At 39.8% G+C, this 16,095-nt stretch overlaps 1 protein-coding gene across 1 annotated transcript in view; it reads right to left on the bottom strand.

The window, feature by feature from the left end:
* Window positions 1-16,095, bottom strand: part of melk (maternal embryonic leucine zipper kinase) — a 78,596-nt gene that overhangs the window by 8,694 nt on the left and 53,807 nt on the right. Inside the window, exons 12-16 of the mRNA XM_033017872.1 lie at window positions 14,665-14,790; window positions 13,766-13,894; window positions 12,396-12,618; window positions 10,968-11,052; window positions 8,634-8,802 (exon numbers count right to left, since the gene is read on the bottom strand). Coding sequence (XP_032873763.1) covers window positions 8,634-8,802; window positions 10,968-11,052; window positions 12,396-12,618; window positions 13,766-13,894; window positions 14,665-14,790 — 732 coding nt within the window. The remainder of the gene's footprint in view (window positions 1-8,633; window positions 8,803-10,967; window positions 11,053-12,395; window positions 12,619-13,765; window positions 13,895-14,664; window positions 14,791-16,095) is intronic.

The raw sequence follows: 16,095 nt of genomic DNA, 5'->3' as shown, positions 1-16,095 counted from the left end.
TTTTATTTAAAATGAAACAAGATTTAACTTTTAACTGTGTATTAAAAAAACCTTGCCCTGCACATTTCCTTTAAACTTTGCCTCTCCAACCTTAAAGCTATGCCCTCCAGTCTTTGACATTTACCGACTATCTACCCTATCTATGCCTCTCATAATTTCATATACCGTATTTCCCGGCAATGAAGACGCACCTGTGTCGAAGACGCACCCCCATTTTGAGTTGCTAAATTTAAACAAAAAGGCTGGTGGGACAGGATCAAGGGTTTCAGCAGAAAGGAAGATGTGAAACTCCTTCAAGGAGGCAATCTGGACCGAGGAGCCTACATCTTCGCCTGTCCCACAATGCGCTGTGCGGTTCAAGTCTGAGTGACGGAGACATCCTGGCTCAGGGAGAGGGAGAGGGAGAGGGAGAGGGAGAGGGAGAGGGAGAGGGAGAGGGAGAGGGAGAGGGAGAGCAAGCCAACCACCACCTCACCTGCCCCACACTCCAAAGACGTGCAGGTTTGTAGGTTAAGTGCTTCGGTAAATTTTAAATTATCCCTAGTGTGTTAGATGGTGCTAGTGTACGGGATGATTGCTGGTCGGCGCAGACATGGTGGGCCAAAGGACCTGCAGGTCCCAGGTCGGCTCGCCTGCCCCGGGATTGGCTGTAGCGCCCAGGTCGGCTGGCAGGTACAGTCATTTAGAACAGAGACGAGGAAACATTTTTTCTCACAGAGAGTTATGAGTCTGTGGAATTATCTGCCTCAGGGCGGCAGAGGCCGGTTCTCTGGATACTTTCAAGGGAGATCTAGATCGGGCTCAGTAGCATGTAGCACCCAGGTCGGCTCGCTTGCCCCAGGTCTGGCTGCAGTTCCCAGGTTGCCTGCATGCCCCGTGACTGGCTGCAGTTCCTAGGTCAGCTCGCCTGCCCTGGAACTGGCTGCAGTGCCCAGGTCGGCTGGCACGTCTGGTTGTAGTTCCCAGGTCGCCTGCATGCCCCGGGACTGGCTGCAGTTCCTAGGTCGCGAAAACGATATGAAAAAAAATACGCCTGCGGGCCAGGTTGCCGACCTCTGTCCTAGATGTTAGGCCTCATTGTGCCCACCCCGGGTTTTTAAAAGCGATTTGGTCCAAGTCTATCTTTCTTGGCTAACAATCTAACCTTCGGCCTCCAAGACGCAGGTACATTTTTGGGCCTTATTTTAGGGTCTTAATTGCGGGAAATACTGTAGTTCTACTGGGGGAGTGGGGGAAAGAGCTTCAGGTATTTGGACTATTGGGATCTCTTCTTGTGCAGGGATTATCTATACAGAAATGGGTGCGAGCAATACTTATATGCAAGCGCAGTTTGAAATCACAAAGATGGTGTTGAGGCTCTCGAAGAGCATCAAGGTGGTTAAATCAGGGTCTGATGGGATCAACACCGGGTAATTAAGAAGGGCAAGCGAGGAGATGGCAGGAGCCTCAGCTAAGATCTTTCCATCTCCTCCAGCCACAGGCAAAGACCTCGAGGACTGGAGAGTAGCCCATGTTGTTCCTTTGATTAAGAAGGGAATGGGATAATTCAGGAAATTATGCGCCGGTGAGTCTCACATGAGTGGTAGGAAAGCTACGGAAGAGGATTCTTGGGGATAGGATTTACTCCCATTTGAAAAAGAATTGCCTAATTAGGAAGAATCAGCAAGGCTTGGTACATGGCAGGGAATGTCTTACTAACAAACGAGTTTTTTTGAAGAGGTGACAAAGGTGATTGATGTTCGTGGGGCAGTGGATGTTGCCGATGTGGATTTTAATTGGGCATTTAATAAAGTCCCCCATGGTCGGCTGATCCCAGTAAAATCCAAAAAGGGTGGGGACAGAACGGCGTGACAGGTGGTGGAATCGTGTCATAGTCAGAGTAGGAGACCAATAGAAATCAATCGTTATAACTATATTTTACATAAAATAACCAAGTTGAAATAAGCTACAACATAGAAAGGTGTATTAAATTTTAATTTTAAAAGACTTCTAAAATGGAGATACCTGCAAACTACACACTTGCTCAAATAATCAAAAATAAATCTGGATCACCTACCTTTTATCACTGTGTCTCTGCTCAGAAATATTCTGCAATTATCTTTTGGTTCAAGATCCTCATCTTAATGAATTTACAAAACTCTAATCTTTTAAACCCCTTTCTAAAATAAAAAGATGCATGCACCATATTTGAAAATATCAGAATTGGATGTGTGCATATTTCTTTCTTTCAATTTAGAATTCACAATTTCACAGAAATAAAAGCATAATTTTATTTAGTTTGGGGTGAAGTAGCATTTGCATTTTAACAAAGAGAAATGGGTAGTCTCGTGTTCTCAGATGTGAATGCCATTAACTTGATAGATTAAAATGGCAGCAAATATTGTTATTTTAACATTTCTCCTTAGCCTAGAAGAAAATCTTGGATCATAGCCCATTTACAGAAAATATTATCTTTTGGTTTATATTCTATAATCACATTATTCAACTCATAAAATCACAAAATTCCGCAACTTCCGAAGATTTTTTAATGAAAGCTTCGAACCCTAATATGTTTCATAATTCAATCAAGAATGTAGTTTAAGCACCATGTCAAATTTAGAGTCAAATCTAACTATTGAAAACATATAGTGAATTGGCCTCCACTGCTTTCTGTGGCAGAGAACTTCACAGATTCACAACTCTCCGGGTGATTCCACAGATTCACAACTCTCTGGGTGAAACAAAGTTCATTTATCTATTAGCCAGGGCTCGAAATTAGCGGTTGCCCGGGTGCCAATGGCGACCTAAAGTGCCGCCGGGCAACCTAAATGCCATACCATTTTGCCTGGCTTGTAAGCAACCGGGACACCTATCGTTTAATTCTGAGCGGGCCCCGCTTTCTCTCTCTCTCTCTCTCTCTCTCTCTCTCTCTCTCCCCGTCACCCTCCGCCCGCCATCCGTTTCTGTGTCCGGGTCTCCGCACCCCAACTGCCGGCAAGGCCGGCCGTCTCACACATGCGCACTGCCGCGGCCTGCGATCCTCCCCTGCACATGCGCACAACCACGGCCAGCACATCATCGGCCGTGGTTGTGCGCATGTGCCGCCCTGCACATGCGCACTGGCACGGCAACTGGTCGGCGTCGGCCATTTTCTCCCTCCCTTTGCATTGTGGAAGATCTGGTCGCCATTGCTGTCCGTTTGCCGCCTTGACGCGACCGCTGAAAACCAACGTAGAATCACTCCCTGGAGCTGGAGTAACTCCCTGGAGTAACTCTTGCTTCTTGGTTTCCTGGTCCTCCAAAAATATTCCAAATGGAATTTAAACAGGAGTGGACCCACCACCACCAAACTCCAAACTCTGAAATATAACAGCCTAATGCACTTTATATGTTTATTTATTGTTTATATATATGGTCTATGGTATATAGACACACTGAACTTTTATCTCCTGTTCTGTATTATGTTTACATATTCTGTTGCGCTGCAGCAAGCAAGAATTTCATTGTCCTATCTGGGACACATGACAATAAAACTCTCTTGACTTGACTTAAGCAAAAAAGGGTTCTTGGGAAATAAGAGCTACAAGAGACAATAGATAATAGGTGCAGGAAAAGGCCATTCGGCCCTTCGAGCCAGCACCGCCATTCAATGTGATCATGGCTGATCATTCCCAATCAGTACCCCGTTCCTGCCTTCTCCCCATATCTCCGCTATCTTTAAGAGCCCGATCTAGATCTCCCTTGAAAGTATCCAGAGAACCGGCCTCCGCCGCCCTGAGGCAGATAATTCCACAGACTCATAACTCTCTGTGAGAAAAAATGTTTCCTCGTCTCTGTTCTAAATGACTTATCCCTTATTCTTAAACTGTGGCCTCTGGTTCTGGACTCCCCCAACATCGGGAACATGTTTCCTGCCTCTAGCGTGTCCAAACCCTTAACAATCTTATATGTTTCAATAAGATCTCCTCGCATCCTTCTAAACTCCTGAGTGTACAAGCCCAGCCGCTCCATTCTCTCAACATATGACAGTTCCGCCATCCTGGTAATTAACAATACTTCAGGTGTGGTCTCACTAGGGTTCTGTACAACTGCAGAAGGACCTCTTTGTTCCTATATTCGATTCCTCTTGTTATAAAGGCCAACATGCCATTCACTTTCTTCACTGCCTGCTGTACCTGCATGCTTACTTTCATAGACTGATGGACAAGGACCCCCAGATCCCGTTGTACATCCCCTTTTCCCAACTTGACGCCATTTAGATAGTAATCTGCCTTCCTGTTTTTTGTACCAAAGTGGATAACCTCACATTTATCCACATTAAACTTCATCAGCCATGCATCTGCCCACTCCCCCAACCTGTTCAGTCACCCTGTATTCTCAAAGCATCCTCCTCACAGTTCACACTGCCACCCAGCTTTGTGTCATCTGCAAATTTGCTAATGTTACTTTGAATCCCTTCATAGAAACATAGAAAATAGGTGCAGGAGTAGGCTATTCGGCCCTTTGAGTCTGCACCGCCATTCAATATGGCTGATCATCCAACTCAGTATCCTGTACCTGCCTTCTCTCCATACCCCCTGATCCCTTTAGCCACAAGGGCCACATGTAACTCCCTCTTAAATATAGCCAATGAACTGGCCTCAACTACATTCTGTGGCAGAGAATTCCAGAGATTCACCACTCTCTGTGTGAAAAATGTTTTTCTCATCTCAGTCCTAAAAGATTTCCTCTTTATCCTGGTGACCCCGTTCTGGACTTCGCCAACATCGGGAACAATCTTCCTGCATCTAGCCTGTCCAACCCTTTAAGCATTTTGTAAGTTTCTATAAGATCCCCCCTCAATCTTCTAAATTCTAGCGAGTACAAGCCGAGTCTATCCAGCCTTTCTTCATATGAAAGTCCCGACATCCCAGGAATCAGTCCGGTGAACCTTCTCTGTACTCCCTCTATGGCAAGAATGTCCTTCCTCAGATTAGGAGACCAAAACTGTACGCAATACTCCAGGTGTGGTCTCACCAAGACCCTGTACAACTGCAGTAGAAACTCCCTGCTCCTATACTCAAATCCTTTTGCTATGAATGCTAACATACCATTCGCTTTCTTCACTGCCTGCTGCACCTGCATGCCTACTTTCAATGACTGGTGTACCATGACACCCAGGTCTCATTGCATCTCCCCTTTTCCCAATCATCCAAATCATTGATGTATATTGTAAATAGCTGCGGTCCCAGCACCGAGCCTTGCAGTACCCCACTGGTCACTGCCTGCCATTCTGAAAGGGACCAGTTAATCCCTACTCTTTGTTTCCTGTCTGCCTACCAATTTTCTATCCATGTCAGCACTCTACCCCCAATACCATATGCCCTAATTTTGCCCACTAATCTCCTATGTGGGACCGTATCAAATGCTTTCTGAAAGTTCAGGTACACTACATCCCCTGGCTCACCCTTGTCTATTTTCCTATTTACATCTTCAAAAAATTCCAGAAGATTAGTCATGCATGATTTCCCCTTCGTAAATCCATGCTGACTCGGACCAATCCTGTTACTGCTATCCAAATGTGCGGCTATTTCATCTTTTATAATTGACTCCAGCATCTTCCCCACCACCGATCTCAGGCTAACTGAACTATAATTCCGTTTTCTCTCTCCCACCTTTCTTAAAAAGTGGGATAACATTAGCTACCCTCCAATCCACAGGAACTGATCCTGAGTCTATAGAACATTGGAAAATTATCACCAATGCATCCACGATTTCTCGAGCCACTTCCCTAAGTACCCTGGTATGCAGACCATCAGGCCCTGGGGATTTATCAGCCTTCAGTCCCTTAAAGCTACCTTAAATTTAGTCGCATCTGGTTGGGTAACTATGGTAGGGTGAAGACTATTCCATGCTTTAATTGTGCGGGGGAACTCCATGGAACAGCCAGCATCTCTGAATAGAAGAAATTGGGTGACGTTTCAGGTAGAGACCCTTCTTTAGATTTTCTCTGGTTTTAGTTTAATTTAAAGATACAGCGCGGAAACAGGCCCTTCGGCCCACCGAGTCCAAGCCGACCACCGATCACCCGTACACAAATTCTATCCCACACATTAGCGACGTTAAGATATGTATATAGGGTCTGAAAAATGTTCCTGCACACCTTTGGAATGTGGAAAGAAACAAGAGCACCCAGAGAAAACCCATGCGATCAAAGGGAAAAGGAGCAAACTCCATACAGACAGCATCCATATTCAGGATCAATTCCGGGTCTCTGGCAATTTTAGGCAGCAACTTTATGGCCAATGAACTGCCCCATAGTCTTGAACTGAATTAAAACATACAGTAGCTGTAAAGGGGGACATAGCGTCACTTAGAGATTTAAGACTGAAAATGGATAGTATCTTTTTTTTTTTTAGTAACCAAAATTATCAACGTATAATTTTTTGTGTGTTGGAAAATAAAATATAGTGGCACAGCTGGTGGACTTGCTGCCTCACATGCCAGAGATCTGTGTTCGATGCTGTCCTTGGGCACTATCTGTGTTGAATTTGCACATTCTCCCTGCAAGCGTGTGGGTTTCCTCCCACATCCCAAAGATGCATTGGCTTTATAGCTTAACTTGTCTCTAAAATTGCCCCTAATGTGCAGGGAGTGGGTGAAGAAAGTGGGATAACAGAACTTGTGTGAATGGGTAGACAAAAATGCTGGAGAAACTCAGCGAGCGAGGCAGCATCTTTGGAGCGAAGGAAATGGGCAACGTTTCGGTTGAAACCCTTCTTCAGATTAATGGGGGGGGGGGGGCACGAAGTGATCGCCAAGCCTGCGCTTGGTCTCATCGGTCGAGCAGTGTATGCAATAGATGAGGTTGGAAGAGGTGCAGGTGAACCTCTGCCGCACCTGGAAAGACTGCTTGGGTCCTTGAATGGAGTCAAGGGGGGAGGTAAAGCGACAAGTGTAGCATTTTCTGCAGTTGCAAGGGAAAGTGCCAGGGGAGGGGGTGGTTTGGGTGGGAAGGGACGAATTGACCAGGGAGTTATGAAGGGAGCAGTCTCTGCGGAAAGCTGACAGTGGAGGAGATGGGAAGATGTGGCCAGCAGTATGACCCCGTTGGTAGACAAAGCTGGAGAAAATCAGCGGGTGAGACAGCATCCATGGAGCGAAGCAATAGGCGACGTTTTGGGTCGAGATCCTTCTTCAGACTGATGTCGGGGGGCGGGCGGGAAAAAGAAAGGAAGAGGCGGAGACAGTAGGCTGTGGAAGAGCTGGGAATGGGAGGGGAAGGAGGGAGAAAGCAAGGACTACCTGAAATTGGAGAAGCCAATGTTCATACCGCTGGGGTGTAAACTACAAAGCGAAATATAAGGTGCTGTTCCTCCAATTTTCGGTGGGCCTCACTCTGGCCATGGAGGAGGTCCAGGACAGAATGGTCGGATTTGGAATGAGAGGGGGAGTTGAAGTGCTGAGCCACCGGGAGATCAGGTTGGTTATTGCAAACTGAGTGGAGGTGTTATGCGAAGCGATTGCCAAGCCTCCGCTTGGTCTCACTGAGGTTGATCATACGCTGAATAATCCAACCAGATTTTTGTTTGGAAGTGGAAAGAAATAATACGAATTGCATTCATTGCAACGAGTAAAAAGAGATGAGATACTGTATTGTAATTTTGCTGCATGTCATTGTGGTATATATCATGTCTTGATTGGTGAATATGTTGAGTTTGTGACTTTATTTGAAGCAGAAATATGCGAATGCTTCATTGACCATAATTCTGACTGGTAACTACGCACTTCGTCCGAGCACATTATCGCACGTGTCATGCAAGCCGTCTTAAATGACCACCTAAACTTTCATTTGGCAACCTAAAAAGCTGCCTAGGTTGCCTGGCTGGCAACAGGGGAAAAAAATTTAAGTGAGAGCCCTGTTAGCCCATCATGTGAAAAATTTAGGTGTCTTTCCCCCCCCCCGCCGAACAGAAATAGCCCAAAAATAATCCAAAATGAAAAATTATGCCAAGGCAAACAAAAGATTAGGATATAAAAATTCTGATAATAAATCAGAAGCGTAATATTGTGCCATGAACCGTAACATAGATAATATGGTTAAACCAGAGGCAAGGGCTACAAAGTTAACGGTAGAAAACCTGCGGCTGCAGTTACGACAGAAGCTCTGATCTTTTTAACATTTAGTTGGAGAAGTTAAAGCTCAACACAGAGGCAGTGAAAACTTTTATAGTGATGGAGAAATTGAGATGGGCATCTTGAATATGCACAAAGCAGGCTAATGTAAATGGTGACAACAACCAGAACAAAAATAAACAGCCAAAGAATGATCCTTGAGTGGTTGTATTTGTGGCATGGAAGTGCAAACCATTTCTGGCTCAGACTGATTTGAGGCAAAGCAAGAGCTCTATACCATGGAGCAGGGCAATAAAGGACATATGGTGCTGGACAATTTCCAAGATACATGAAGAAAAATATCTATTTGATGAAACACAGTAGTTAGGGCCATTAACAAAATTATGGATTAATATCTGCTATACATAAATTAGCAGAAACAAATCAAGTTAACAGATATCCCATGCTATAGTATGGTCACTATAGCCTATCCATAGTTTATGTACACCATTTAATATTTAACAAATAGTTAATTTCCAAATTTAACCTAAAAAACTAACCTTGATCCTCCTTGGTTCATCTCTAAAGGGCTTTTTCCGTTTGCCTGGAGTTAACATCGTGATCACCTTGTCCAATCCACGTTCTAAGCTTCCAAACATCTTGGCTCCTTTCTTCTTTTGACTGCTTTCACCAGTAGCCTGATATAGATCCATGTCTAATGAACGAGTCCTGAAAGTTCCATCAGTCAATAAGTTCTTTCATTTTAATTATGAGAAACTTAATTCACTCATTACAATACACAAAAATAAGATGGTGTAATTATTAAGAATATGTAAGTTAGCATTATAATCCAATGTTTTTTTTTGCTAACACACAGGACCATTCCTAGTCAATTATCTGTTTAAGAATTCGAGCCTGCCCGGATGAGTTCGTATATGATCTACCTTGAAATGTAACTGGTTATGAACATGCAGCAACATACAAACACTCACTTAGGAGGCTGGTATCTTATCTGTTTTTCCATGAAGTATGAGGTCAAAGCTACTGGTATAAGTTTTAGATACAAATCTAATGAGGTTGAAGGATTCGAAACCCAAAGAATATAAACAATGGGAAGGACCCATTGATCTTATTTGGCAAATGCGCACAGAAGTGAAAGTTGAAATCAAATATGGAAATGAAAAGCGCTTCAGACAGTGGGGAAAATATATCAGTAACAGTCTATTACATGTGCATTTAAAAAGGAATTGGTAATCCCGAGAGAATAATTGATATTTAATAATGAGTAAAGAAAAAATAAAGAACTGAACATTTAAATAATCCTGTATAGAAAGAAAATAGCCCCTGAAGTACAGAATGCAGCAAGCAAAATCATAGTCGGAGTTGTACAGTGTGGAAATAGGCATTTCAGCCCACTGGGTGTATGCTGACCATCATGCCTATCTGTAATAATACCACATCCTTATGTGCCTAGCACGTTGAAGTATCTAACCAGATACCTCGTAAATGTTGTTACTTACTGATCCTGTGCCCACCACCTCCTCTGGCTGGTTATTGCAGACCAATTACCTTTTGTGTGAAAGGAATTACCCACCAGATACCATCTAAGACTCCTCCCTCTCAAATTCACGGCTTTCATTTTTTGACATCCCTACCATGGAAAACAGACTGACTATCCACCTTTATTTACCTCCATCCAGTAATTCAATGAAAGAGTATTCTTTCATGTATTTTCTTTATATTAATTGTTAAAAACAATGGAATGTTTGTTAAATGTTTTGTATAAAATTTCAATAAGATTTGTAATAATATGGTTGTTATAGTTTGAAGGTCAAAAACATTCAACTCAACAGCTTTGGTAGGCTGGGAGCTTGGCTTAGTCACATTTCTTTGTGTGATCTTATTAATTACTTAGAGCTGCTGGAAAAAGTTGCCACTTTAAGATCCATGGAAGAGTGGATCTACTTGTTCATTCATTTTTAACGATTTCCTTGTTGGGGAACTTTTAAATTCAAGACCATATTCTTTGTATTTAGTAAATATCCAAAGCTGATGGTTGTCAGTGGTTTGAGGGAAGGGAAGGTGGAACAGAATGTTGTGTATTCTTATCAAGCTGACATGGGCTAACTGATAATTTACCTGCCAATTCCAGCAATGACAGGTGCTTCCAGACTTGAGACAAGTGACTTTTAAATGTGGATAAAAATTGTAAAATATAATTCTGTATATTAACTTGGGTACAAAAATAAAATTCTGGTTATCATGGTAAATCTAACAACATGAGGCTACGGAGAGCAAAAGTATATGTAAAAAGTAGGCATCTAAAAAGACACGAGCCAAAACATCTAAAATAAAAAGGGTGAAGATATTCAAAAATATCACAACAAACAATCTGCTGGGGAATTCATTTAGTCCAGAGCAGCATCGTTGGAGGGAAATAGACAGTCAACATTTCAGGTTGGGACACTTCATTTGGATTCCTACTCAAAGCTGCTTGACCTTCTAAGTCCCTTTAGCAGAATGCTTGTTGCTCCAGATTTCAGCATCTGCAGTCTTATCCCTCCAAAAGTATGACAAGTTTACCACTATAAATGTTTGTTTCTCAGTGCAGCCATAGTTTTCGTTGATGTTAGGGCAGTTCCATTTTAGTTCAAAATGTTGTGAATTTTTGGAAATGTTCCTTCACTTTTGTCAAGATAACACAAAAACATTACTGTGAAATGTATTTAAATTCCACAGAATTAGATAGTTGGCATGACATGATTATAGTGTTGTGGGATGCAAGTATTTTAAATGTACAGAAAATAATTCTAGGTGAAGACCACAAACGTTTCCTCAGTAATTACAAGAATTTCTTTGTGCTCACTTTGAATCATACACTTGTACAAACATACCGTCTCTCTGGACTAAATGATGCAGTCATGTGCTCTTGATTCGAATCCTGGTTTGTAGATGCTTCTTTGTTGTGGTTGATCATAGCTTACAATTAAACAATTAAATTGTTAAAATATGATAATGAATGTTTTTTAAATGTTCTAGTTTGCCTTTAAACTTTTTGTTCCACTACAAATTTTTCTGAAACATTTAGTAGCTTTAAAAATCTAGAAACCAATATAAATCAGCATACAAGCACAAATTGTGTATTTTACAAGTTATTGATAGGATGGTAATTCAGTACAAGTAAATCTGCGATATTTAAAATATTCTTTGTAGTGAACAGAACTCTTAAGCAAGGCAGAAGATAAAACATTACATGCTAATTTGAATAAAGCAAATGAAAGGCAATACAAATTTGTGTTTGAAGGATAACCTTGTTTGGTAGGGATAACAAGGAAATGGGACATTTATGGTGTTTAGTACATGGAGTAAATCTCAACATGAAAAAGGAAGCTAATTCCTCTAAAGTGCATTAAAGTGCACGTTATTTATTTGACAGGAAACAAAATTGTCTGATCATTAAATCATAAAAATATTTTTTTTAGTTTAGTGAATACCTCCTATATTCCATGTATTCCAATGTGCTGGGTGGAATTATTTACTAATTGAGACAATCACTATGTGGTACCTTCTATCCAAAGAAAACATGCTCAAACCATAACTATTTAATAACTAAATTCCTGAAATCATCGATTTCTTTATGCTAGAGCTATTTTAAAAAAAGTGTTCAATTTGAAGAAATACAGTATCTTAAATATAACAACAAAGTTAGGTGAACTAGTACAAAGAGTATTCAGACCTTTGGTAAATAATAATTTTTCTGATCATTATTTGCAATGCAGTTGTATGAATGCTTTACTTTGACACAAATAGCAGTTGTTAGAAATTTGGCCCACATCTGGTAAGTACATAATTAAACCATCCTTGCATTTCCTTCATTAGTGGAGATGCAAGTCAATTGAATTAAAACTGTGTAATACATGTTTGAAAATTAGAAGAATCAGAGGAAATGGGAAGAGGGCATGAATATTTTGTTGAGGTGGATGGTGGAACTGGCTTGGTGGGGAGAGTTTGCTGTATAGGGGTCAGCTTTTGTATGGCCTGGTCCAGTTCCTATTTCTTATACACTTATTTTCCATCTTGCAACATTTTTCACATGTCATCTGGTAAAATAGGTTTTTGCTGCAAAAAAGCTTTAAATATCACACAGAACTATGTCAACAAATGAATAACTTATAAATACCTTTAACCGATTATTGTTCCATTGATCAAACACCCCTTTATATTTAACTGATATTGATTTAACATTATTCTAGAAACTCTGGAAAATGTGGACCACTTCCTGTTTCATAACAAACATAAAACGTAAATTTTAATAAAGTTACCGTTATGAAGAACAATATCATTTTTTCTGGGAGTAACCATATATTTATTTTCATGGCTTTTCTGAAGAACTGGTGTCTTGGCTTCAGGTTGTGCAAAGTGATCGTGGGCATCCATGTTCATTTTTATTCGCTTCATATTTTCTTTGTTTTCGGATTTCTTTGCAGCAAGTTTTTGTTTACCCGAAGATTGTAAATTTTCTTCTGTGGAATCTTTAAATGTGCTCTGTGTTACAAAGTTAAAAAAGTATTTTAAAGAAAGAAATAGCTTAATCAATGGAGCAAGAAATATTACACAATAACAAAATGACTTGAAATATGAATGTCTTGACACAGAGACCCTTCCTTGGGTAAACACATCATATTTTTCCAACAGCTTTAATTCAACTATTTTGTTGATTGTACACGATGCAATAATCAAAAATAGGCTTTCACATTGGCAATTCTTTCTGATCTCCAGTTAGAATGGTTCAGTAAATACATAATTACAAATATTGTAATAATTCTTATTAATGGGACTGGTGTACAAGGGCATCTTGGATGACACGAATTAGTTGAGTTGAAGGGCCTGTTACCATGCTGCAAGACTATGACTCTAACTACTGCAATGTGTGTGCAATCTCAAATTGAAAAAAAAAAATGTTTTGCAGTTTAAAATAAACCATTTCAAATGAATAAATAAATTGATCAAAGCTTGTAGTAAATAGCCTTTTCATTTGTTAAGACAGGAATAAAGGACAAATATACAAGATACAAAAAATGTTGTTCTGCGAATAATCTGTTGAACCACTGTTTATAACTTTCTGGGAAACATAATGAACATGCAAAATTGAAATGCTGACATGATAATTGATATATCTGATTCCCATGTTTCATATAAAGTTGTAGGACTTTATTTTGACATATCTAAATGGAAGTAAACAAATTATTTGGTATTGCCCTCATAATACTATGCATGTGGACATACGGTGTTTATCATGGAAAGTGGACAACCATAAAAAGTAATTTTTATTTCCACTCTGCACTCACTGAGTGACATTAATACATATTCAAGTACAGGCTAAATGAAACCAGTTGTCAAAAACAATCTTCCAGAGGTCGTACGGTATTGAGTGAACTCATGTTTGCTCCAATGTAGCTGCTTTGAAGACATTTTCCAATGGTTGAGAAAACATGATCCCCGCATTTTAAGGAGCAGAAACAACTGGAGTAATATGCTTAAAGGCATGACTCAGGACATACAAATACAAGGATTCTTACAATTTAATATTGTGATCCCCTAACGATTTCAAAGTAGTTTTATTTTTGGTAAAACTGAAATTGTCAAAATTAAATAACATATTATAAAGAAAGCAATAAAAAATCATGCAGACCTTTGCAATATGGGACGTGGCTGCAAAAGTAGAGTCTTCAGAGAGGGTGCCATCATCCATAAAGTCCAGTGATCCACGCAGACAGGGATGATTATCTTCCAAATCTTCAAAGTATGTATTTCTCTTTGACTAGTAAAATAATTAGCAGTTAAAAGTTTGCTACAAAATACAAAGATTAAACAGCAACTTGATAGCAAAAGTAAACACAATCATACATCACACCATTAATTTCAAAGATACAGTTCCACACAGAACCTACATGAAATTTGTATTTATAAAGACTAGCTCTGCGTAGGCCTTGCATCAGTAATTTAAATATATCATTTATATTCAAATATATAATAATATCGATGCAAAAATGAAGTGATGTCATAAGGAATAAAACACTAAAAATCTGTTACCTGATTCTTCCAAAAGATAATATACTACTTTCAAGAAAGTAGTTTAGATAGCAATGTATCTTCCAAGACTTGCTAAAAGAATTACTTTCTATTAAAAAAGTGGATAGAATGTGGGTAAGGCCCAAATTAAAAAAATCAAACATAATTCTAAGGGAGACCCAGTAGTTTTTATAAAATAACTTAAACTCCAAATTACACATCTTATACTGAGCGTTTCAGCAAGATTACATTTTAAATGTCAGCCTAAGAACTGTAAAAATGTTTAATGATTCATTGGCAATATCCTTAAAGTCAGAACATTCTCTAAAAGTCCATTGAGTTTATAGAATGGTGGATGCAGTTGTCTATTGAGCTTCAAGTCTTCTCCTGACCTGAGAATTCAAAAGCATGAGTGAACATAGCCATTTCACCTTGTCAGACTTTCTGCTGAGACTAATGATAATCACACAAAAGAAAATTTCAAATTCATTTAAATAAAGTTATAGAGATTTTGCTCACTTTCAATTCTGTTAGAGGTGTTGACACCAGTTGATTTTCTGCAAAAGGAAGCAAGCGGACTGGCTTTCCATGGCTTTTCTTATGCAATAGTAGCAGATATGCAGCAGTTATTCGATCATATTTCCACTAAATAAAACAAAACAATTAATTTAATGTATTGTGTAAATGGAAGACCCATTTGTACTTTTGCAACAGCAATAATAATTCAACAATATAATTTGAATATTACCGTTACAACCTAATTTATTTTGAGAAACCAAACCATAAAGGATTGGTCATCATCCTGCAAATCACTAAAACTGAATAGATTAAAATAGTGAAACAGTGAGCAGTAAGTCAGCAACAACTAGGCCAAACTTTGAAAGCACGTGATAAAGATTGCAAGTAGTAAAAAAATGTTTTTCTGTAATAAGGAACCAAGTGATGAGCATGATTTACAAAGCAAGGAAAAAGCATATTTCTGTAAATTGACACATTAAAACAAGGTGGAAATGCAGGGGTTTCTGGTGAATTTGCAGAGGTTACAGGCAAAGGTAAAGTTAGCTCGGATTATTATACGTTTTAAGGCAGCAGATGAAGTGAGAGCATTTTGTAAGAGACAGAGGAGCAGCTCAGATGATTTAAGCAACTGTTGAATATTGTGTAAATGCAAGTGAAGGTGTTCTGTGCAAAACTTTCTGTGCCAGTTATACCTTCATTAGTTGCTTCAGTGGCAAAGTAGATAAAAGAGCTGTCAGATTTGAAAAAAAGTAAATAATTGGTATAACATGATTCTACTAAGAACAAAGCATAAATGCATTTATGGAAAGCAGCTAAGAAAATTAGAGCAAGAATAGATCAGACATTCCTCTAACTCCCACCACATTTGATTTGCTATTTAATAAGATCAATGTTGATTTTGTTTTTCAGTTCAACCGTGATGAACTTTGAAATCTCACAATATTCAATAATTTATCTAACATCTTAGATGTACAAACTAGAGGTGTCATGTACTTCTGGAGTACAGAATTATAAATGTTCACAGCAAAAAGTAAAGGGGCTGTCCCACTGCCGCGACCTAATTGGCAAGCTTAGAAGAGTTTGCCCTCGACTCATGCTCGCAGCATGGTCGACACAAGGTCCTAGGAGGTCTATGTAACTCTCCTTCATGCTCGAGAATAATCCCCACGTACTCGAGGCCTCAGCTAGGTCGGGGCGTATTTTTCAACATGCTGAAAAATGCCCGCGAGTAAAAAAAAAGGTTGCCATGTAAAAAATCAATATTATTTTTACTCGTAGGTTTAGTCGAAGTAGGTCGTAGTAGGTCGGCATGTTATTCGCAGGTAATCAATGGTAGTCTAAGGAATCGAAGGTAGTCGTAGATAGTCTTTAACATAGTCGAAGGGAGGTGGAAGGAGGTTTTCTACATAATCGAAGAAGGTCTTCAACATG

This window comes from Amblyraja radiata, chromosome 3, assembly GCF_010909765.2.
Source record: "Amblyraja radiata isolate CabotCenter1 chromosome 3, sAmbRad1.1.pri, whole genome shotgun sequence".
Lineage (NCBI taxonomy): Eukaryota > Metazoa > Chordata > Chondrichthyes > Rajiformes > Rajidae > Amblyraja > Amblyraja radiata.
This window is presented reverse-complemented; position numbering and strand designations above follow the sequence as displayed.